Below are 22,386 nucleotides of genomic sequence, written 5' to 3'. Positions count from 1 at the left end.
CTTCCTCCCACGCCTCCTCCTTACAGTTCGTTCCCTTAAGTTGCACAAGTAAATAGCTGTGCTGGAGCCATTAAAATGCTTGCAGGCCGTACCAATGCCTTACTTGGTGCCTGTGTCATAGGACAGGAGTGCTGCTGGGTCCACATGTGGGACTCCCCCCTGCCTGGGGGCTTGTTAGCATTCTGTCTTTGCAAAAGAGAAGTACACAAAAGCAGGCAGCGAGTGATGCTCACTGCCCCTTGGGAGCTGTTGGGATGGGCAGCTCGAGGCTGCTTTTTCATTTATGCTCCTGAAAATGGGGCAACACTTTGATTATACCCCATTGGTCCTGACTGTTCCCAAAGCACTTGGCTGTCCATAAAGCTACTAGTGTTATAATGGCCACGTTGGTAATCCAATTCAAGTTTAAGGGAATGATTTGTAAGACAATAACAGTCTTATGCATCGGCTTTATTTGTTGACTAATCTCTATCTCTCTTTCAAGGATCATTCTTTTAAACTAGTAAATGAGGATGACAGTACTTCAAATGGCAACAAGCCCGTGGCATCCACTCCAGTGCCAGGATCTCCATGGTAAGCAAATGCAATTAGAGCTAATAAAAGTCATTCATCAGTGCTGTTTCTCTCGCCAGACATGCATTAGTGGTCTCTACGTGGGGAAAATACACTACCCTGGATGTTAAACAGCAGCGCTGTATTCCTTTTCCACTGTAGCTTTCCCTCATTAATCACACACTTAGCAAAAATGAGAGGACGTTGTGTGACTGCCTCCCTGGGATCCACGAGGTAAGTGCAATGTGCTGCTGTCAGGAGCAAAGCTCAACCAGGAACGGCTTCTGGCAGAACGTTCCTGGTGCTTCTTTCTGATTGTATGGGTGCTTCACTGCTGGTGTTGTGCAGCACGGTGCTGCGCTCAGCCAGGCTGCTTAGGGCTCAGGTCCTGCTGGAGCTCTCACGTATTGAGATTCTGGATGGTTGACATGAAGAATTTTTCACCTACTGTACCCATATGCTGCAGAAAAATCAGTTTATTCTCATTGATTGATGTCTGTGGGATCTTTGGCCAAAGCACTCCATACTGATACCAGCCATTATGTCTTGTTATTACTCCATGCCATTTTACGAACCGATGCTATAAATACAGTGTGATGTCACATCAAATCTCAGCATCATAAATGGGATTTACGTTAATCATTCGTCTTTCTGGTTAGTTGCTAATACAGGAAATAGTGCAGGGGAACCATTTGAGCCTGGGTGGCAGTTCCACATCTGCAGCAGTGGCTGCTGGGTGGCTCATAGGCAGCAGTCTCAGATCCAGACCTGTGATGCTGGAATCTCTGAGGTGAAATCTTAAGTTTCTGAGTCTCCTGAGAACTATTTGGTGACCCAGCGAGTATTAATGTGACAGATAAAGCATTGAAACCTCATCCTTGGGACAAGAAGGAAATGGCATAGTCCTCATGCCAACAGTTGCCCCTATTCCGAGATGAGAGTCTGGTTATTACAAAATAAATGTTTATGTAATCATTTTGTTCCCTTTTTCACACTTAAGCTACTATTTCTATAAGGGAAAAATGAGCACAGCAATCTCTGCATTTCCAGTTTATGGTCTGTGACTGAAACAAAATATCATGCGTCCCCTATGGATAATTGAAACTGTCATTGTACCATGGAGGAATAGGTGATATGTTACGTGGGGAAAGGGACATTAATTTTAAATTAAATGTCAAGTGATATTAGTCACAGAAGAGGCAAAGAAGGGCCACAAGGGAGCACGGAGTTTCTCACTGGGGGTGGCTGCTCACAGACCTGGCAATACTCAATGGTTAATGAGCACCGTCAGCATCTGTGCCAGTGGTCAGAGGAGCACTGAGCACAGCAGCCCATCAGCAGAGGCAAAGGACACATTTCCAACAGCACTGCTTCCAACTCCAAGTCAAGTAATAGGTTTGGCCGTCCCATGTACATGGGGTGGCATTACTGTCACCCGACAGGGTGCTGGATTTGAGCTCCGCAGGGTTTATGTATGGCCAGTTCCCCTCACAGTACTAATTCTGCAGTATGCCTGTTTGTTCATAATGTGAATTTCAGCGAGGGACATTTCAAAGCAGGCATTTACTCCTGGACGGGATTGGGCCTGTGCCCTGACAGTAGTCCTGATATTTAATAAAAGGGCAACAACAGCCTGCTTACATTAATCAGCTGAATCTGTCCTCTTCACCTAAATGCCAAGGGCTTTTTCCCTTCCCTCTGGGACCACTGTGGTATTTATGGGAGTGCAGAGCCTTGATATGGAAATGTTCCTTTACACTTCCCTCTTGTTATTTCATGTAGAAGAGACTTGGGGCCAATGGAACAGTTCTTGACCTGGCTGTCAGTGTTTCTGGTAGAACAGAGGTTTCTGTAGCTCTGAGACACAAAGTAGTGAATATACCTCATTTTTGCCCTATAAGATATGAGAGGTTTGAGGGGCTGCTTTTTGATCTAGCGTGCTTGTGTATTAAAACAGAAAGTTACTAAAATCTCACAGTGAATGAGATACAAGAATTAAGCTCGGAGTTAATTGCTTGGTCACAAGTGTACTTGGCATGATCTAAGCATAGTTTATCACTTGGACTAGGTGTGTAGTCTGGACTGGAGATGACCGGGTCTTCTTCTTCAACCCTACAATGCAGCTGTCGGTGTGGGAGAAGCCGGTGGACCTGAGGCACCGCGGCGACATTAACAGGATCCTCGAGGACCCTCCGCACAAGCGCAAGCTGGATGCTGCAGCAAGTAACTTAACGCGCCGCGACTGTGCCTCTGTGCCAACACATACTGGGTCTCTGTGTTCAGTGGAAGTGTGATAACCACGATTCAGTGGCTTTCCTTGAGACTCCATGTCAAGTACCCTGTTAAAATCGGTGTTTATCACAAAACATTTATTTTAACTGGAGTGGTGAGCAAGGGGACAGAGAGTGCTCATTACTGGCAATAAAGAACCAGGTGGCTTCTTGTACTGGAGGAATCTGTGATGTATAAAATACATCTCGGAAGACAGTATGTTTTATTACTGTTATTTCCAAGATGTACATTATGGGCGCATTACCGATGCATTATTTAGCTTTTGCACAGGAGCAGATACTCCAAAGTTAATGATTATTCAACCAAGTTGTAGAGACGGAAAAACTCCCAATAGTAAATCTCTAATGGCTGCTAAAAGGTTCAGTGGAAACGTGGGTGCTTCAGTCTCAACATAAATCTACCAGTCCCCTTTTAAACACTGTACTGTTGAGGGGGAAATTTGTGGTGCTGGCTAACACATACCATGCTGATCTGCAGTAATATGTGCTGAGTGGTTCAAAGTGCAGCCTAAAGGAACAACCTGGCCTGTTGGATAGCTGGAGTTTGCTGGCTGTTCCTTTGCAACATGGCCGGTTTGCAGAGGCAATTCCCTCATCCCCACGCCCCTTGTTGTGCTGTCTATTTGCTCTGCTCTCTGCTGCCTTGTTGCCCAGTCCAGATGTTGTTCCCACTGGTGAACGATCCAGCAGTACCCAGTACCCTTGCTTGCCTTTGTTCTGGTGGCCCCACAGTGTTCCACCACATAATTCTCTATATATGTTGTTTCACCAGTTGTTGGCTCCCTTCGCACTGCTACTGAGAGCAGTTCAATTCAGTTTTAGTGCTTCCTTTATTCCTTAAGTCTTCATGTTGGCTTCCATGTCTGGGCCATGCCAGTAAGGTCTGCCATTGTGGTAGGACATCCAGCCATTGGAAGCACTGCTGGTCCTGGTCAGTGCTGGTGGCTCTGTGAATGTCGTCATGCCTGATTCCTATACTCCTTAATATATAACATCATTACTTTCTTTCAATATTAATTTAAATGATCAGAAGCTTCAAATTTGCATTTTTTTTTCTCTGTATGATTTCAGTAACTTTGTCTCTGTATCTTATAATTCCAAAGCGTATCTGCAGAGCTTCATTCTTCAGGAGAAAAGCAGAACGTACGCTTTTCATTATGGGATATATTGAAAGAGTGATTAATTACTGATGAGGGAGTGTGGTGGCCAAAGACAAAAGCAAGGGTCATTGTTCAAAATCTCTACTGAATTACTGAGAAGAATCTAAAGGCACTGCTGATAGGTGACACTTCACTCCCACCCTTTATCATCTATATATTCCACCAGGATTTGATTCACGCACCGATTTCTTTATGACCATGGTTTTCATTGCTGCTAATAGTCTTCATCTTCCTTGATAAAATTGGGAATCAGTATTTGAGGCAATCAGGTTATAATTAGTACACATTAGCTGCCAAGGTGAAAGAAATTATTTGTTACCATTTCTCTTAGCTTGTAATCTGATTAAATAAATAACACAAATGAGCCGTGTGTTAGCAACAATGGCTGCCAAATGGATTTAGCTTAGTTGCCACTGCTGAGTTTTAATTAGAGTTTTTAAATCAAAGTCACGAAAAAAGTTAACAGGCATAATTATTCACGGGGCGTTGTAGGTTATCTGCACATCATTCCACTGAAAGATCAAGTGCATTTGTAATTCAGGCGTAAATGAAACATTGTTCATTTGCCCATGGCGCTGCATCCATGCAGAGCTGGATTTGGCAGAGCTGTGAGGCAGACCCACCCTTGGTCTCAGCATCCCCCAGCCCATCCTGACAGCTCAGTATGATCTGACCCCTCCAGCCATCCACTCCATCACAGTTACCAACATTCCCATCCATGTGTTGCAAATGCAGCAGAAGCCCAGAAGTGAGGGTGGCAGGAAGATGTCAGTGCTGATTCTTTAAAGGAAGATTCAGTTCTTCAAACCCAGAAGTGAGATTTGGAATGTAGGCCCACATGTGTTGTACTCATCTAAGCTGAAGGCGGGTGTGGGCAAGGCAACACAGTGGGAATAGGTAGGAAAGCAGAAAAAAGTCTGAGGTTGAAAAAGGGCATTTTCTTGACAGTTTTTGCAAATTGATTGCCTGGGTATGAGGGTCAGGAGGTCTTGCTTATTTCAGATGAAGAAAAGCAAATTGGCATTCTAATTACAGAAATTTGCATGTTGATTCATACTCAGTCTGATAGCTGTTCACAATTAGGAGTGAGTTAGTCTACTCTTTTCTGACAAACGCTTTTGAACCATTCATTGTAGTGTTCAGACAAAACTAAGCAGCCTGTTCCTTACAGAGAATCGTAGAACGACCTGGGTTGCAAGGGCCCACAGTGCTCATCCAGCTCCAACCCCCTGCTGTGTGCAGGGTCACCAACCAGCAGCCCAGGCTGCCCAGAGCCACATCCAGCCTGGCCTTGAATGCCTGCAGGGATGGGGCATCCACAGCCTCCTTGGGCAACCTGTGAACAGTGCGTCACCACCTGTGGGTGAAGAGCTTCTTCCTAATAGAGAACAGCATTGCTCAGCTCCCTCTTGCATGTGATCTGCATGCACTGGGGCTCTGCAGAACCATGAATCAGGTTTCTGTGTATTGCCAATGGATTGGCAGCGCTTTGACGCACCTGCTAAATAGTGATGTTTTCTTTTCGTTCTGGAAAGTGAACCGAAATTCATTACATGGTTGGGATTAGTGGAATGATTTAATTAATCAGCACTAAGCCTGGCAGACCATCAGACTGTGGCGGAGCTCCGCTTCATGATTTCACGGAGAGATTACTGTCAAGTAATATTCTTCCTCAGCGCTTTAAGTTAATTACTCGAGGCTGTGCTCGGCTGCTTCTCTCCCTCTCTGAGGCAGCTGCTGGCCTTAGTGGTGCGCTGTGATGCAGCACGTTCCTGAGTGAAGGTACAAACACTGTTTGTCATCTTCCACTATTTTCCATTGCACTGAGGTGTTAAGTGATGCTGTTGACTCTGCGTTCCATTTATTCAACGCAGTCAGTGGTACAAGCAGTGCAGGGAGGATCTGGTGTTCCTGCTATATGTGGGCTCTCACTATTTGCTGGGGAAAACCTGAGACAGGTCAGGAACTGGTGAATAGGAATTTGGGCAGATTGTACCAGGTTCCTTTTATCTGAAAGTTATGTGGTTAAAAAGCTGTCATTAAAGCTGAGATCTCTGCAGCTCCCATAGCTTTATGATATTGCTATTGAACTACATCCCACCATCCAAGTCTGTGGCTTGTTTTTCTTGTTTCTTTGTACTTTAAATTGGATGCCTTGAAGAATTCAGCAAGAAAAGGTAATAGTTTCACAGAATTTGTGTCTATTTAAAACACGATTAAATTGATGTGTGTATTCTTAACACCTCCATCTAGTAAGTAACACTGAGATCAAGCTCTCCTTATTTTAGAACACCATTCACTTGGTGTTATTCTCATGCGAAGCTATAGCTACTAAATATCAAAAGCATTTTTGTATGCTGTGTATCTGCTCCTGATGGTCTGCCTCCAGTTCTTGTAGGCTGCAGTGTTACATTGTTCCTTCTGCAGTAATGTAAGGCTGCATACATGCAAAGCTGAAAGCCCTATACACTATACACTAACATACCACTAATTTCCCTCAAGTAGGGAAAGAAAACGAGTGAAGAACAAGACTACACTGAAGCTTGAAACATCCCTATTTCTGTCAGCTTTGGTGATATAAAGGTTGGACTTGGGAAGTAACAGGAACTTGTAATTGGTTGATGAGTTTCAAATACTCTGTGCAGAGAGAAAAGCAATGAAGAGCTGAGTTGGAGCAAAGAGTGAGGAATGAAAAGTCACTTTGGAATTGGAAATGGAATTGTCTTCCCATTTATCTTGTTCAAACCTAACTGCTCTGTTTGTTTCTTTTTAGCAGATAAAAACGTTGGCTCTTGTCCAGGAGATGAAAACGATGACATTAGCGTCAAAATTAAGAGAAATAAGTAAGTCCTAATGTTTACTTACCTGTATAAAATGTTGGGAACCTAAACTCTGGTACTGAGCAAAGAGAATCACCATTATCATGTTCTGTATGGTAACTTCCCGATGCCCAGTGAGGGACATCCTTGAGGTATCTGCTCTTCATCCAACTTCACCACTATTTTTAAAGTATCTATTTCCCATAGATAGCATCTTTGTATTACTATGTATTAGTATTATGCATGTATTCGAAAGAGATGGGATAAAAGCTTTATCTTCATTGAAGTGGGTTGGTTTGTTTTTCTCTGGTTTTGGGGTTCCCATGGTTTTGGTCAGCCTGTTGGTGCTGCCAGCTCAGGGGTATCTGGAGGCAGCTCTACTGCTGTGCTCCTATTTGACCTATATTACCATGTTTGTTTCAAATGCTGGTGGAGAAACAGGCTGAAACACTTGTGCTAGATGAGTAAACCCCTATCATCACCAATGGGTGAGGGTTAGAAAATGAGATATGCAGTTCAAATGAAGTGATGCCTTCGGGACATCTCATTGTATGTGACTTTAGGCCAGTAACTGCAATCCAGGGTCAGCTGTTTGCATTGTTTGGAGCAGTAAAAAATATATATCCATAAAATAAATATGTATAGATACTGTGCTCTGTATGTGGGGGCATTTTGATTAGGAAATACAACTTATTTCTGTATTTTCCAAGTGGTTATGTTGAAGATAATAGTATTCTCTTCTATATTGCCATTCTTACCTTACATTGAGTGGCCCTTTGCTCCTCAGTAGAGTTTCCATGGATTTATATTATTGTGAAGAAAAAATCAGATCCATTGAGTTCAGCACTCAAATGTGTATTACTTAAGATGTAATAAAGTATATGTTTATACTTAGTACAGAGTATATGTGTACTCCTAGTATTTATTTTATATTTGTAAGCTTAATATAGAAGTTGATGTTCACTCTAAAAGTGTTTAAGTATACTTTTATTAAAATCCATGGGTTCAGTAATGGACCCTTCTTAGAGCCTATGTGTAGGAGCTTTTCTGTGCAGCTATGATTATTCCTTCTAATGATTGAGAGATTGGAATTCCACATACAGTGAACTCTAAAACTCAAGAAACTCATTCATAAACTCAAGGAATACCCACTCAATGATTTCTGCATCAAAGTGATTATTGGCATATGAGGATTACAATGTCAGCTTGGCTGCATTTCCATGACTTGCTCTTGGGATGCTAACTTTAAACCTTCATTTTCTCTGTATTCTAAAGGGTGTTGTCAGAATTGGCAGGACCCAGATAGGGACCATCTTTTTCTATGTTGCCAGAGTTTGTTTTCTCATTGTTTTATTGCCATCAGAATATCCCTTTCTAGGAAATTATGTCATACTGGTCAAGCTGGGCAACGTCAGTCTGGCCCAATGCTGCTCAGTGCAGCTGTGCTCAAATGGGCACAGCCTGAGGACCAGAACTCTGATCCTGCATAGCATCTGATGTATGGCATGATCATCATTTAGCAAGTGTTGGGTGCCGGGATCTCTGTCATTAGTCCTGTCTTCATTTAACTTTTAGAATAAATCCCGAGACTAGAAGGAACCAGTTCACATTTGTTGTACTTGGGCAATTAGTCCCATGGAAGTCAAGGGCATTAGTCATAAAATAAACAAGCAGGATTTGGCTTGACAGCACAGCAGTGTCTCAGACTTCGTCGTGGTGATCCCAGTTCCTCAGAAGTTTGACCTGTCACTGGAGAGCCCCAAAGTGTTTATTTTGCTGTCAGCAGGGCATATATCCCCCAACAGCTCCATGCTTTCTGCAGCTGTTTTGAATTTTAAATTCTCTTTTATAGCATGTAAAGATTTCCTGACATCTTGCTTTGTGCCCTGAAACAACAGCAGAATGCAGAGGTTTGTGGATGGAGATTTAGAAATTGACCTTTTGCTATGGAAGCACGGCCTCAGTGCTTGTTTAAATGTCTGAATATTAAGCTGCAGTTAACAGTCCTTGACATGTAAAATACTTGAGGATTTTCATTTCAAACCAGAATGTAGTTATCCTGTTATCTTTTTCATTAGTGGGACTCAGACATCCCACAGTAGTGGGCGGGATAGCACCAGTAACCCATGTCTGAAGTATTCCCATTGCAGCTGTAGGTCTGTGCTCCCTCGTTGCCTCCCTGCTTCCTTGTGCATTTTCATGTTGATGCTGGATAGCCTGAAAAAAATATTTACGTACAGACAGTTATTTACTTCTTTTTGCAATATTAATGATTTGGGTTTTTTTTTTAAATATAACTAAAATGAGGTTATGTGCTTTCAGGATTTGTTTTAAACATGCAGCAGTTCCTATTCTGTTTTAATTATGCTCCCTCTCTGGAAGTTGTCGCCTTAGTAGATGATAGGGATGCTCTGACACGCAATAAATCATCTGCTCTGGAGAGAGCCCCGTGCTGATGATAAGACGTGATTGCATCAAAGTTCCAGCACAGTGCATCGTAATTCAGCTGGAGGGGTCATCACACAGCTACATGGTAGAGCCTTCTGACTCTATTACTTCTGTCAGTTGTCATTTCTGATGTTCGCACTGATGTCTGTCTTCACGTTTATGCATTACATGTACATCAGTAAGAACAGAACTGCTCCCACAGCCAGTGGGGGACTTGGCTCAAAGCTGGCTGCAGATCGGAGTGGGAACGTTCTGCTTTCATGGCTTTACACAAGCCTGGTGTGGGCTGTGAGCACCTGATGAGCTGTGGGTATCCCTGCTCACTGCAGGGAGTGGCACCAGGTGGCCTTTAGAGGACCTTACCAACCCAAACTGATTCTGCAGTTATTTGCTGAAGAAAATTACATTGTTTGTTGTAATCTCTGGCGTGAGACAAAAGCAAGTCAGTGTAATGTTCAGCATCCATTTCAATCTCCTGAGAAAGACTGAAGGAAAGAAGGGCTCTGGTGATGCTGAGCTGATTGAGAGCATGCTGGATTTCTGCAGTTTCAGCTGGAAGAAGCTCTTTGCTGATCATAGAAATTGGATTGGGCCTTTCATGGATGATGTTACAGGAAAACATTTGCTGTTGCAATATGAAATTCACTGTCATTCTGCAAAGGAAAACAATTTGATATCTTTGAAATCACTCGTAATATAGCATCGTTTTAGGGTAAATGGAAGTGTAATGTGATTATTTGTAGAGGGAAGATAGTGTACTGGAACTCGTGTTACATACCGATGTAATCCATTTGCTTGGAAATAAGAAAGTGTTTTCATGTAGAGATTCCAAACCTAAGTGTTGAACAATACTGTATAGTAAATTGCATCATGAACAAATGCAGTTATGCCTAGTAGAATGCTAAGAATCAAAGCAGCTCAGTTCCATCAGCCATGAGTGTACACTGTGATCATTCCTAGATTCTTGGTCTCCCCAGAAGGCACCTTCATGTTTTATTGTGTCTGCTCTGCTGAAGACATTGACAAGCAGTAGGAAGAACCCAGAGCAGGAGTCTGAGTTCTGGCTTGAAGCTAAAAGATGGGAGATTTAGCTTAGATGGCAGGGAGGATTTCTTTCCTTGGAGGCACTGAGGTGCTGACACTGCCTGGAGCGGTGCTGCCCCATCCCTGGAGGTGCCCCAGGCCATGGCTGGGCTTTGGGAGCCTGAGCTGGAGGGCACCCAGCCAGTGGTAGGGGTGGGACAGGGGGTTCTGGGGTCCTTGCCAACCCAAGCACGCAGGGTTTCCATGATACTGTGATTCTATGAGCTCTTCACTGAGGATGCTGAAGTCATGTCATGACGCACGAGAGTTCTCCAAACAATGACATTTCCCAGAATGGGGTGAGGATGCAGTGTTAATCGTCTCCAGCTCTGATAAATTTATGTAAGAAGTTATCTGGTGGAAAAAACTTTGGTTCCAGTGACTGCACCAATGATGTAGGATTACGGCTGAGGAGAGCATCCCCCTCACACTGCAGCAGCAGGGTCAGTGGTTCTCCAGCACATTTGTACAGGGGATGGATTGCCAGGCTGTAAAGAGGGTTAAAAGTGCCCTCCCAAGGCTACAACTGCTGAACTGTTTTCTGTCTTGCCTTGTTAAAGAACAGAAGATTGCCAAGTTGCTGACCAGGGGAAGGCAGGCACGGAGGAGAGGAATGAGAAACCATCAGCAGCAGAGGTCACACCACCCCTCGAGGAGCGCATCACTCATTTCCGAGATATGCTTCTGGAGAGAGGGGTAAGGAACACGTCCATGGGTCAGCATACCTGCTTGGTGAAGGGAGAGCATTATGTCTGACCAGTGCAGGAACCACGGTGTGGCTTGATATTCAAAGGGGAAATTATTGAAAGGGTGTTTTCTATTAACCGTGTAGCTTCTGCATTTCTTTACTTTGACTTTTCCCCAGTGCCATCCAGTGAAATGTGGCCATTCCAAACTGAAAGCCTTTTGCTAGTAAATCCCTATGTATGCAACCAAATGTGGCTGCTCCTTCTGCTGGGAACTGCACTGTGCATTCTGGAGGCTTGGAAGAGAAAACCTGCTTGTATCTTTGGCCTTCCCTGGCTGTATTTGGACCTGCTGGGAAGACCTGGTGGTCCCAGGGCCGTTTCCCATGGCCATTTCTCTTACAGTTTCCGCAGGGTCTGAGCAAGGTTAGGAGCAGTTAGATGGAGCATAAACTCAATTTATGGATAGAGTCCATCAGCACTGTGAGCCTCACCACCAAAAGGGAACTACGAGTCACAGATCACAGCAACAGCATCCTGTTAGCAGTTTTGTAAAGAGCTTCACCCTGACTTTTATTTCCTGCCATAGCACTCATAAACCTGTGTTGAACTGCTCATATAAAGGTTACCAACAACAATACAGTTGCTTTTATACATAAAATTGCCAGTGCAAAATTTTGTCTCCCAGTGCCCCTTCATCTTCAAGGAAGCAGGGATGGATTTAATAAAGGTAGCGTGCTTCAGCCCTATGCCCGCAAATGGAAATGGGTGTGTGGTGCAGTTGTATGTGCAGATTCTATATCTTCCTCCAACACTCTTCAAGTATGTACTATATAGAAGCTTATGGAACTTCTGGGAAGAAAAAAGAGTCATAAGTGTGTGTTAGGCAGTAAAGCAGTAGAAGTTATCATTGTTAGTCGGCAGACTTTACAGGTTCAGAAGTACAGCAGTAAATTATCTCCACACCATCCCCACTTCTATTCATGCATTTTGTTATTTATGCTTGAGAACCTCAGATATGCCATAAAGGAATATGGCTTGAAGGCTCCTGCTGACATACTTTAAGTCAGAGGACAGTAAGTCTAAGTTTAGAGGTATTTGGATTGTTTGGTAACAGAATTTGAGTGTTAACCCCTATTCAGTGTGGGTTGGTGTGGGGACTGGCAGGCAGGGCTGTGCCTCTTGGTGTGTACCGGCTGTGGGCATCACTTTGCCTGGGTCAGGGTCTCCCTCAGGCTGAAAAGCCTTTGATGATAAAGATAAATGCACCTGCTGGAAATAGCAAGCACTTCACTTTTCTTATCAGCCTTTTCATCAAAGCCAAACTCTCAATGAGCTGGGCTTTCAGAGAGGAGAAAAAAACAAAAGCAGCTATTCAGATGGGTGTCCTTTCACTTCTAAACATACTTCTCCAACTTGATACATTGCATTTTCATGAGATTTTTCACCGCACTCTGGGCTCAGATTAAAAAGCAGGAGCTCTGAACTGGGAAACAAAGGGAAGCTCAGCTCTCATTTCTCCTCTGGGCTGGTACCGGGCTGCAGAGCTCCTTCTGTATTCTGGGAAGAGCTGCCACCCTCCACCCCATGAAATGCTCCTGGCTGAGGGAGGAGGAGGGTGCAGCACTGGTATGGAGATGGGTCAGAATGTGAATGTACATCTGCAGAGCTCCGAAATGAACACTGTGGGTACTTAGAAATAAATCACAACTGTTTGCAACCAGCGGTTATCACAGATGTGTGCCCTGGTTTGTAGAAGCCGATAGTGACTGAAGGAGCAGCCAGAAAAGGAATCATTAAGTGATACGTTTGCCTGAGTTTAACTAGTGCTGAATTTAAATTGGCCTTTGTACTGGGAGCAGAGCAGATGTCCAGGAGCAACATTCCTGGAAAGGAATTGCTCCCTTTGACCTCTCTAAAGCAGCAGCAAATGCACGCCTCAGGCTGCAGCCCTGGGCATGGAGGCTGTGTCACAAGAAGATAACATTTGGAACAGGCTTTGCCAGTTGTATGGTGCATGGGTATGGTCTGGGTTCAGCCTGACTTAACCTCACAACTTAAGGAAGAACATCTGTGCCACTGGTGGTTTTTCAGCACACGGTAACTGCATAATGTCCTCAACCTAATTTAAATGGAATGTGGGATACACATTCCTACACTCCTTTATTCGCCCTGCAGATACCAGCTGCAGTGATACACAGCCTGTACAAATCTTCCCAGCTAAGGTCTGTAGTTTCCCCTCTCTGCCCCCAAGCACTTGTTCCCATGGCAGCTTCCAGTGGACATGCCCTGAGCTCTGGTGGCCCTGTGCCCCAGTAACCCATCCCACCCCATCCCCAGCCCAGCTCCCATCCCTGCACCAGCGCTGGCTGCTCCAATTCAACCTATTTGGCATCACGAAAGCCTTTGTGTCTGATTGTTAATTAGTCAACTTTAATTATACTCCACATACTTAATTTTTTTTTTTTCTTCACGAATTTACTCTTCTTTGCAATCAGGTGGAGTGACTGGAATATTTTATCTTATGAAGGAGTTTTCTGTAGCAAAGTAATCAACAGTGATTTTGTCTGAGATACCAGAATCATGATGGGGTGGTGCTCATAACTCATCGCCTCGAGGGGCTTCCTGAGAATGTGGAAGAACCTCTGTGAGTGTGGCCTTCTCATTTTGCATTGCAGAGGGCCTATAAATGATGCAGTGATCTTGGGTGCACATCCAGGGGCTCATTGCAGAGGGCTGAATTCAGTAGGAAGAGGTGGAAGCCTCAGAATGCAGACGGTGGCATCTACCCCCTTGGATGAACGTGGCAAATTTAATATGACAGTGTGACGTTTTGATGTATATCACTGTTAGTTCTTCAGTGTGTTTGTGCATTAACAGCTTCATTTGAGTTAACAGTTCAATTCTGCAAGAGAGGGGAGCTAAAGCTGAGGTACCAAATAAAATGGAAATTGATACTTCAGTCTTAAAAAGCAGGTAATGAAACGGGCATTTCTCTTCCTGCTGCAGATTCTTTCCACCAAAAAATGTAGCATTAGAGTCTTCCAGATACTCACTGAGATGTCCTGGAGTAAATCAATACTGATGGTGTGGGTGCAACCAGATCATTGCCAGAAACAGACTGAAATGCAACTTCCAACTGCTCTGAGGCTTCTTGGGAGGGTTCATTCACTTTCTGAACTACACTTTCATCTCACCTTGGAATATTTCCTTGTTTTCAGTCCCTATTAAAATTCCTTATTGCAGCTGTCTTTGTGTACTTCACAGGTTTCAGCATTTTCAACATGGGAAAAAGAGTTGCACAAAATAGTGTTTGACCCGCGATACCTTCTACTAAATTCTGAGGAACGTAAGCAGGTGAGCGTTACCCCAGTGCAGCTTCTGGTTGGTGGCAAACATCTCCCAGTTTAACGGTAATAGTCTTAGTAGGATAAAAGGAGCCGCATGCAATTGAAATTTCTTTTTGGAGTTTGCCAGTGTGGCTTTTGAAAAGGTGGTGCTCCAAGAGAGTTGTTACCTTTGGAAAGCAAATGGCAACACGTCAGTCAGCCCATAGCAAAGAGCTGCAGCCCCTTAGAGGTTGTAGGAGCGTGTCCCTCTGGTGCCTAGGGGCTCAGATCTTGAAGGCTAATGGCCAGAAGGTAACTTTTCCTTTCTGGTTTATGCTGCATATTGTGGGGAGGGTTTCCTTTTATTACTTAGGAAAATTTCCTATGAGTTTGTCACTATTGATTGCAGTATTTTGCAATAACTAAGTGGATGGGGCACATTGGCTGTGCTTTTACCTGTTTGAATGAGCAAGCCACAAAGGGAAGCAGACTTCTTTCTGCCCTGTTTATTTGGGCATTAGTTGTCACAAAGGAGCTAAAAGGACTCCAGGGATGTAGATTAGTCTAAAAAAATTAGGAGAGATGCAGGAATGTGGCGGGGAAGGGGAACTCTTTTCATGCTATGGTCATTCATCTTCCTTACCACTTCTTTGTCATCCTGGAAAAGAAAGGATTTTGAATATGGAATTATCCATTTTTGAACTAAACATGATGAATAATGTACTTCTCATGTCTTTTCCATTGCACTGGGGCCCGTATTGTCTTGTAGTTTCTCCAGGGAGCCTGCTGCAGTTATTTGTTGAGGGCCCGGGCACATACATCTTCATTTACTGCCTTTCCAGTATTTTCTTTCCTAAGAAAAAAAAAAGTGAAATAAAATAATAATGAAATATGGGAATGAAAATGTGAGCAAAACCACTAGAGTGGAAAATACTGCTAAAGAAGAGGCTGAGCAAAGAGCCTTCATTTTATTTCAGGGAATCAGCAAGGACAAAACCTAGACCTCGGTCAGTTCGTCAAGATACATTTGTCCTTTATTTTGTCAGCCATGGAGGTGATGTAATAAAAATGCATGATGAAAACACATTATGTAATATGGAGCTTTGCTTGAAGCCCCACAGACAGGGCCTCATCTGCAAGGTGCAGTCAGTGCTGGCGGGTGGGCTGAGTGCTAATGCTGGTTGTGAGTAAGCTGGGCTGCCAGCTGCTGAGGAAGAGGATAAGCATTGGGTGTGCTTCCACTAGCCAGGGCCCAGGAGAATTCAGCCTAGGAGGACATGCCATGTATTTAATCTATTTTCACTACTAAACTTCAAGTTAAGAGTTCTAGACGTTCCCTGTGAGTGCTTCCCTTTAATTAGACCTTGTTTTCCTCTGGGAAGTGGTTGAAGAAGAAAGGTAGGATTGGGCAAGGCTAGGTGCCTGATTTAATGAAATACTTAATGAAGTACAGCCTAAATCAGTAGAAGACATCATTTAGATACATGGAAACGTTTATAGTGCAGATGTTGCCTGTGGCCCGCGTAGTGAGCATCTCGAGTGCTTTGTAAGTTATAGCAATGAATTAATACCGGAGGTGCTTAGGGATGAAAGCTGGCTCGGAGAAGGGTGAGGAGTGAATGGTGAGTGTGTGCCCGGCCCAGCCCACCCCTCTGCTCTCTGTGGTCAGTAGCACTGGAATAGGCTCCCCAGGGAGGTGGCTGAGTCACCATCCCTGTGTTTTTAAACCATTTGGATGTTGTGCTCAGGGATATGATTTAATGGAGGGTTGTTAGAGTTGGGGTAAGATGGTATGGTCGTTGTTGGACTTGATGATCTTTAAGGTCTTTTTCAACCTGAGCAGTTCTATGATTCTGTGATTTACAGATAGATTGATCCACTTGCTGACTGATACTCTCCAAAGGGTTACAAGTATCTGAAGGATGCTGCTATTTTTAAGTCTAGGGATAGCAAAGGGTGAAGAGGCAACTCTAATAGGTAATGAGTTGGCACTTAGCTTTGATTTATTACTATTGTAATATCTTCGCTGATAATGGAAAGTCAGCAGTAACAGTTCTCGTGTTTTCTTTATTTCCTTTTCCTGCCTTCTCTTATGTTCAGATAGTGCAGTTGCATACAGTATAATATATTCAGGTTTCCTGTGTTGTCACAGCACTTCTTGCACAGCCGTTGTTGTGTTTTGCAGTTCAGATGCTTACGCTGTCCTGAAATGTAGATTTGCACCTGTGCATCCCCCCGGCTGATGAGAAAGCAGCCCTGATAGTAACCACAGTAATCATCTGTGATGTGTATAATATGTGGTGGAAAGAGATGGATGGTGACTATGGAAGGCCAATAGCATTCTGCAGAGCAGCTCAGTGTGCAATGCTTTGTAGAGCATGAAGCCGGCAGGGCTGGAGTTTTGGTACTCAACGATGTGATTAAAGGAGGTGGCAGAGATTTTAGACACAGAGCTGCTGATGTACATTTAGCTTCCAGATGCAGTCAGCAGAAGGTTGTTAGCTCTTCCAATAGGGTTCAGACTTTTGGGTCCATGTGTGCAGAGAGCTGTGTGTAAACTCGTGTTTTGTGGCAGCTGAACTGAAAGGTCTTTGGGCTTTTTGGGGGGTAACCTGCAAAATATTGATATTTACCATGATATTGTCAGGAATTAGAGCAAGCTGGGAAATATGTCAGGTCTAGACAAAGCACAGATACAACGTGGAAACAATAAATAATGCTATAGGAACAAAAATGTGAGCATAACACTGAAGTAAGGATTGTGTTGTACTGAAAGTATTATCTGTGCAAAGGATGCCTTTCTCCAGCTATGTGTTTCCTGACCACAAGTGCCCAGTGCTCCTTGAAGCAGATTCAGCTGCATTTCAGTCACACTGGGGGTGGATAGGAGTTGTGGTTTTTGAGATTGACAGCCCTTCAATGAAGCATGAATGCCACAAAGCCTTTATTAATAAATACTATATCATTTTTCCTTATTTTGAAAGATATTTGAACAGTTTGTCAAGACCAGGATAAGAGAAGAGTACAAAGAAAAGAAGAACAAATTGTTGTTAGCCAAAGAAGAATTTAAAAAGCTCCTTGAAGAATCCAAGCTATCACCAAGGTATGGCATCACCTTATGAAGATTTGTTAAGATAAAGTTTCTAATTCAGTCTCTGCTTATCAGCCCTGGAACGCTGCAGAACAGAATGCACTCTTCATGGCAAGGTTTTACATCTATTGTTATAATGCTGTGCCGACGTATCCTTATTGATGTTTTGTAGTACTTAGTTTATTTCACTGGGAATATCACTGAAAATGAGATATAGTGTTTCTCTCTGTTTCTTTTTTTTCTCTCACTTTGAATGTGCAATATTTTGCATAACATGCGTATTTTATATGCATATATGTGGTAGAATTATGTGGCACAGGTGTTCTCCCTCCTGTTTACGTGCTCCTTACAAATATCAGAATGCCACAATGAGGTCTCCCCGCAGCCTTTTCTTCTCCAAGCTAAACAAGCCCAGTTCCCTCAACCTTTCTTCAGAGGAGAGGTGCTCCAGCCCTCTGATCGTCTTAGTGGCCTCCTCTAGACCCATACCAAGAGCTCCATGGAAACTCACCTTGGCAGTAACCTCTAGCTTGATTTGGATGTGCAGTAAATATATGCAGACAAGTCTGTTCCCACGAGGGTGTTATGAGTCTGCACGGTGCTTAAAGCTAACAAGAGATACCACAGCATTCATACAACATATCCATCACTTATCATAGTACTGTGAATGCAACCCAAACCAAAATTACGCTAGAAACCATTGCTAGAACAATGCAGCAGTGAGATTTTAAAGCCCAAGGGTTGAAGGGGGCAGGGGGTTGGCAGGGGGCTGAGCTGGGCTCCCAGCAGCACTTGTGCTCTTGGTGCAGGGTCTGTGCTCAGCAGCTTGGCCTGGCCATGGTTGAAAGCATGACGCTGCGTTCAGCCGCCGCCTGGCCGTGCCTCTACTACAAGGCACATCCACAGGGCTGCAGCTTTCACATCTCTGTCTTTCCTGCAGAACGACATTCAAAGAGTTTGCAGAGAAATACGGCAGGGATCAGCGGTTCCGCCTGGTTCAGAAGAAGAAGGACCAAGAGCATTTTTTCAACCAGTTCATACTTATCCTTAAAAAGAGGGACAAAGAAAACAGGATAAGGCTACGGAAAATGAGATAAAACTGCTTGGAGCTGGCAGTGAGTGCAGAAGCTAAAGCTGGGACTGCAGGAAGGACCCCAAGTGAAGGTGAAAGCAAAGGCTGACCTCACAGCAGCTGAAGGACAGAGTGCAAATCCCTGAGAAAAACTTTCTCTGAATGGCGTTTGTTGAACACACGGAGCATTTGTGAAGGTTGTTCTGCAGGAATCTGAAGGATATTTGTTCCCAAGGAATTAATGTTTCATATTGAAGCTCTCTTTTGTAGAACATCCAGAGTTTGATGCATTTCTAATTGCCGTGATATGTCAATCCCTTAATTGTTTTAATTATGCAAATCACTTGTAATACACACAAATTATGAATCCGGTGCAGATTTGTAATTAAGCAGAAACAGATGCCATCCATAACAATCTCAAGATATTCTGATCATTTAGAGGAATTACCTATCGCAATCTTTTGGCAACTTTCTGCATTAGCACAAGTTGTTCGGAGGGGCAGCGGGATTCATTGCCGCATTCACATGTCTGTGTCCAGTTCTCTGAGTAGTACTATTAAATATTAATTGTTAATCTTAGTGACGAGTGTGAAAACCCTGGCCAGTGTTCCATAGGAAACTCTCCGTTCCAGAAATAGCTTTCCTGATGCCATGAGTGGTGCTTTGGGCTGATAGCAGCACTGCTCCGTCAGAGTTCCGTCAAGGCTTTCTTTTGTACAACCATCGCAGTCTGAGTTACGTTCCTGTATGTGGAAAGTCTGCATGAGATTTTTCTCATCACCTTTGTATAAATTAAATATTTTACTTTTTTAATTAATAAATATTTTAAGCCGATTTTTGGGGGTTTATTTTCTTTTTTTCTAAGTTTCTAAACTTTTGGAAATGCTGGGTAAAGCAGCGCAGGTCTCACGGTTCCGACTCAAGAGGTAAAACACTGATTGCTCCTGGAGCTCCTGCTTTGCAAGCACATTTCTACTGATGCCAGCTGCACTCAAGAGCAGATTGAGAGCACATGGTTTGTACAGAGGTAGCACTGGGTGGCTGGGCTGAAGGCAGTGCAGCTCTATGCTGTACCCTCACATCCCCCACTTCTCTCTATGCTCAGAACCATTTGCTCAGTTGACCTCATTTTTAAGTTATTACTCATTAGATTGATGGATTTCTACTTCATAGGGGTGACTTTTATATTTGTTCCTACTAAAGGTGAATATTTTTTAAAGCGCTCCAGGTAATTTTTTTATGATCGTGGAAACAAATGGGATTTTCTAATACTTCAGACAAATGGATTCAGAATATTTCCAACAAGAGTAGTTCAGGTGATAGTAGGTGACGTATTTGAGAAAGTCTGTGGCCTGAGAGCAGATCCATTTCAGGTCGTTCATGTTCTCCAGTTCCTTTTCACTTCTGAGGGATGTTTTTTATGCCCCATTTTCCTGGCTCTTTTCCATTGCAGCTTAAGGAACTCCCCACACAGTAGAGCAGGGCATCACATGCAGAAGGTTCACTCCTGCTGCTTTATTTCTGTGAGTTGGAGATTCTGGATGAAGGCCACGTTTAGAATTCTGTGTCCAGTTCTGGGTTCCCCAGTTCAAAACAGACAGGGACCTCCTAGAAGGAGTCCAGTGGAGGGCCACAAAGATGGTGAAGGGCCTGGAGCATCTCCCCTATGAGGGAAAGCTGACTAACCTGGGTCTGTTCAGCCTGGGGGAAAGAAGACTGAAGGGGGATCTGACAAATGCTTATTAATATCTAAAGGGAGATGGGAGGCAAATGGATGAGGCAGTGACTGTGATGGGTAATCCTTTGGTTTTCTTGTGTAATCCTGTGAAATGCAATGAGTGACCAGTGCAGGTGGTGCTGCCTATGCATTACAATGCCTCTGAACATGGCTCTGTTTTGTTATACTTCAAATAGAAGAATATTAAAACAAATGCGATTAGCCCCATGATACAATAGAAGTATTAAGTCAGATTATAATGCAAAACACTGACAGTAAAACAACTACAAAGAGCTGCTTTGAGGAAATGGTCTTATCTCAAATGATGTTTTTATGGTCTGCTCCTTTCCCCATGCCCTGCTCCCTCATGAGGTGCTTGGAATTAAAACCTTCTGCTCTTTTGCCACTAATATGTAAGAAACAGGAGTTGGCCAAGGGCAACAGCTTGGCTCTGTCACCTCCTGCAGGGCCAGCAGCACCGCCACATGGGCACAGCACATCCACTATGTTGTGTTCCTGTAACCACAGAAAAATGATTATAGCTCAGCTGAAATAGAAACCTGGATACCAGCAACATGCAACAAAACTGCTTGAGGTTTCAAATGGCAGACTTGCTTGCTGGGAGTGTCGTATTGACCTCAGTGGCAAGCCTCATCATTGGTAAATGCAAAGGGAGAGCAGCTGTGGCAGTAGGGGACAAATGTCTGCAGCTGCTGCTCAGGGCCCAGGTGGGTCCAGTTGCTGTGGTTGGGGAGGCAGAAGGGCCCTGATCAGTGGCAGAGAACAAACCTGTGACAGGAATGGGCTGGGCTAAAAACAGTTTTGCAAAGGTATCAGCACAGACAGGTTTGGCTGCTTGTAGGAGAGTGTTAGTGTTGGCAGAGCTGCTTGTAGGCTATGAGTCTTGGACCAGAAGAGCCTTCATCAAAACGGAAAGATTCCTGTGCTATTGCATGTGTTCTGAGAGCAGAGATCCAGATCTGCTCTGTTGAAAGGGTCCCAGAAAACAAACTGGAACTGTTTGAGTGGGAAAAAAAGCACAGCAAATTGTTCCTCCAGCCCATCAGCCCATTTCTCCTCACTCTGCAGCAGCCTCAGCCATAATCACCAGGCGGTTCTGGGTCTGTGCTGCAGCCCTTGGGGCTCACATTGCATGTCCTTTGCCCATGCTCTGCAGCAGGAAAGGCTTCCAGTGAGAGCCCTGCTGTGAGCTTGTGGTGTATGAGCCCATATGGGCATAGAAAGCTACAGTTTCTCTTCTCACCTTAAAACTTTACATATGTGAAATACACCACGCATCTGTGTGAGTGATGCCTGCTGTTGGTGCAGGGCAGGTAGTGGGCAGTGCTGTGCCTGGTAGTGGCTCTGCTGCCTTACAGGCATCTCCCCTTGCTCTGCGTCTCCCTTTGTGTGCTCCATGATGGTTTGGGCTCCTTTATCTCAGGTAAGCTTCTTTACAGAATTATGTTTATTTGTTTCCTTTTCTGGGATATGTGCTCTCATTCTTCAGACTTAAAAAAATAATATATATATATATGTGTGTGTGTGTATATATGAAGCATTGAATGGTTTTTGGCTCAACCAGGAGTGCAGAGTCTTGAAGGGGTTTTGCCTTCGTTCCTTATTTGTTGGGTTTTTTTCTACTGTTTGGCTTCCCAGTGAGGACGAACATGTCTGGGTGGAAGCTGAGTGGTTCTGTGATGGTAAAGTCAGTTTGTTTTCCTTTCCTAAGTAGTCTGTAGCTCGTTTATTTTCTTAAAACTCAGTTCTTCCTATTGTGATACCTTCACTTGAGCTTACTTTGGTGAATATTACTTTCCTTCCGTCCCTCTGGGACCACATTTCTGTATTGCTGTGATCACTGTTTGGAGAGTTAATCTCTAACATAAGCGAAGAGAAGTCAAAGAAATGAAAACAAACGATGGCATCATTCCCCAGAGACGGCGGGTTTACTTCTCTGGGTTCACAGTGAGATGCTCCGGGTTTGCCTCCGCAAGCAATTTAACTTGATTTATCCCTCCAACCACCTCTATATTGTATTTCTCCAGCAGTGGCCGTGGCACCTGGGGTTGTTGGCTCTCCATGTGCTTTTCATAATGAATGCACTTCTGGCAAGTTGTTTGTCTGAGTGGTTGTGT

The 22,386-nt window shown here is 43.9% G+C and overlaps 1 protein-coding gene across 4 annotated transcripts in view; it reads left to right on the top strand.

Annotated features, from left to right (window-relative positions):
* Window positions 1-19,365, top strand: part of TCERG1L (transcription elongation regulator 1 like) — a 55,014-nt gene extending 35,649 nt beyond the window's left edge. The window contains exons 7-13 of one of the 4 annotated variants that reach the window (XR_014949006.1): window positions 485-573; window positions 2,676-2,775; window positions 6,777-6,846; window positions 10,914-11,049; window positions 14,307-14,396; window positions 17,353-17,471; window positions 18,400-19,365. Coding sequence is in view for 2 of the 4 variants with exons in the window: in XM_015867619.3 (XP_015723105.2) it covers window positions 485-573; window positions 2,621-2,775; window positions 6,777-6,846; window positions 10,914-11,049; window positions 14,307-14,396; window positions 17,353-17,471; window positions 18,400-18,556 (816 nt within the window). In the remaining 2 variants the exon portion in view is untranslated. Of the gene's footprint in view, window positions 1-484; window positions 574-2,620; window positions 2,776-6,776; window positions 6,847-10,913; window positions 11,050-14,306; window positions 14,397-17,352; window positions 17,472-18,399 lie in introns of those variants that run through there. The other 3 variants (XM_015867621.3, XM_015867619.3, XR_014949007.1) reach the window with 3 other exon arrangements.
* The last annotated feature ends 3,021 nt before the right edge of the window (window positions 19,366-22,386 follow it).

This window comes from Coturnix japonica, chromosome 8, assembly GCF_054131305.1.
Source record: "Coturnix japonica strain WE chromosome 8, WE-NBRP24, whole genome shotgun sequence".
Classification (NCBI taxonomy): Eukaryota; Metazoa; Chordata; class Aves; order Galliformes; family Phasianidae; genus Coturnix; species Coturnix japonica.
The sequence above is the reverse complement of the archived record's forward strand: the minus strand, read 5'-3'. Positions and strand labels throughout refer to the sequence as shown.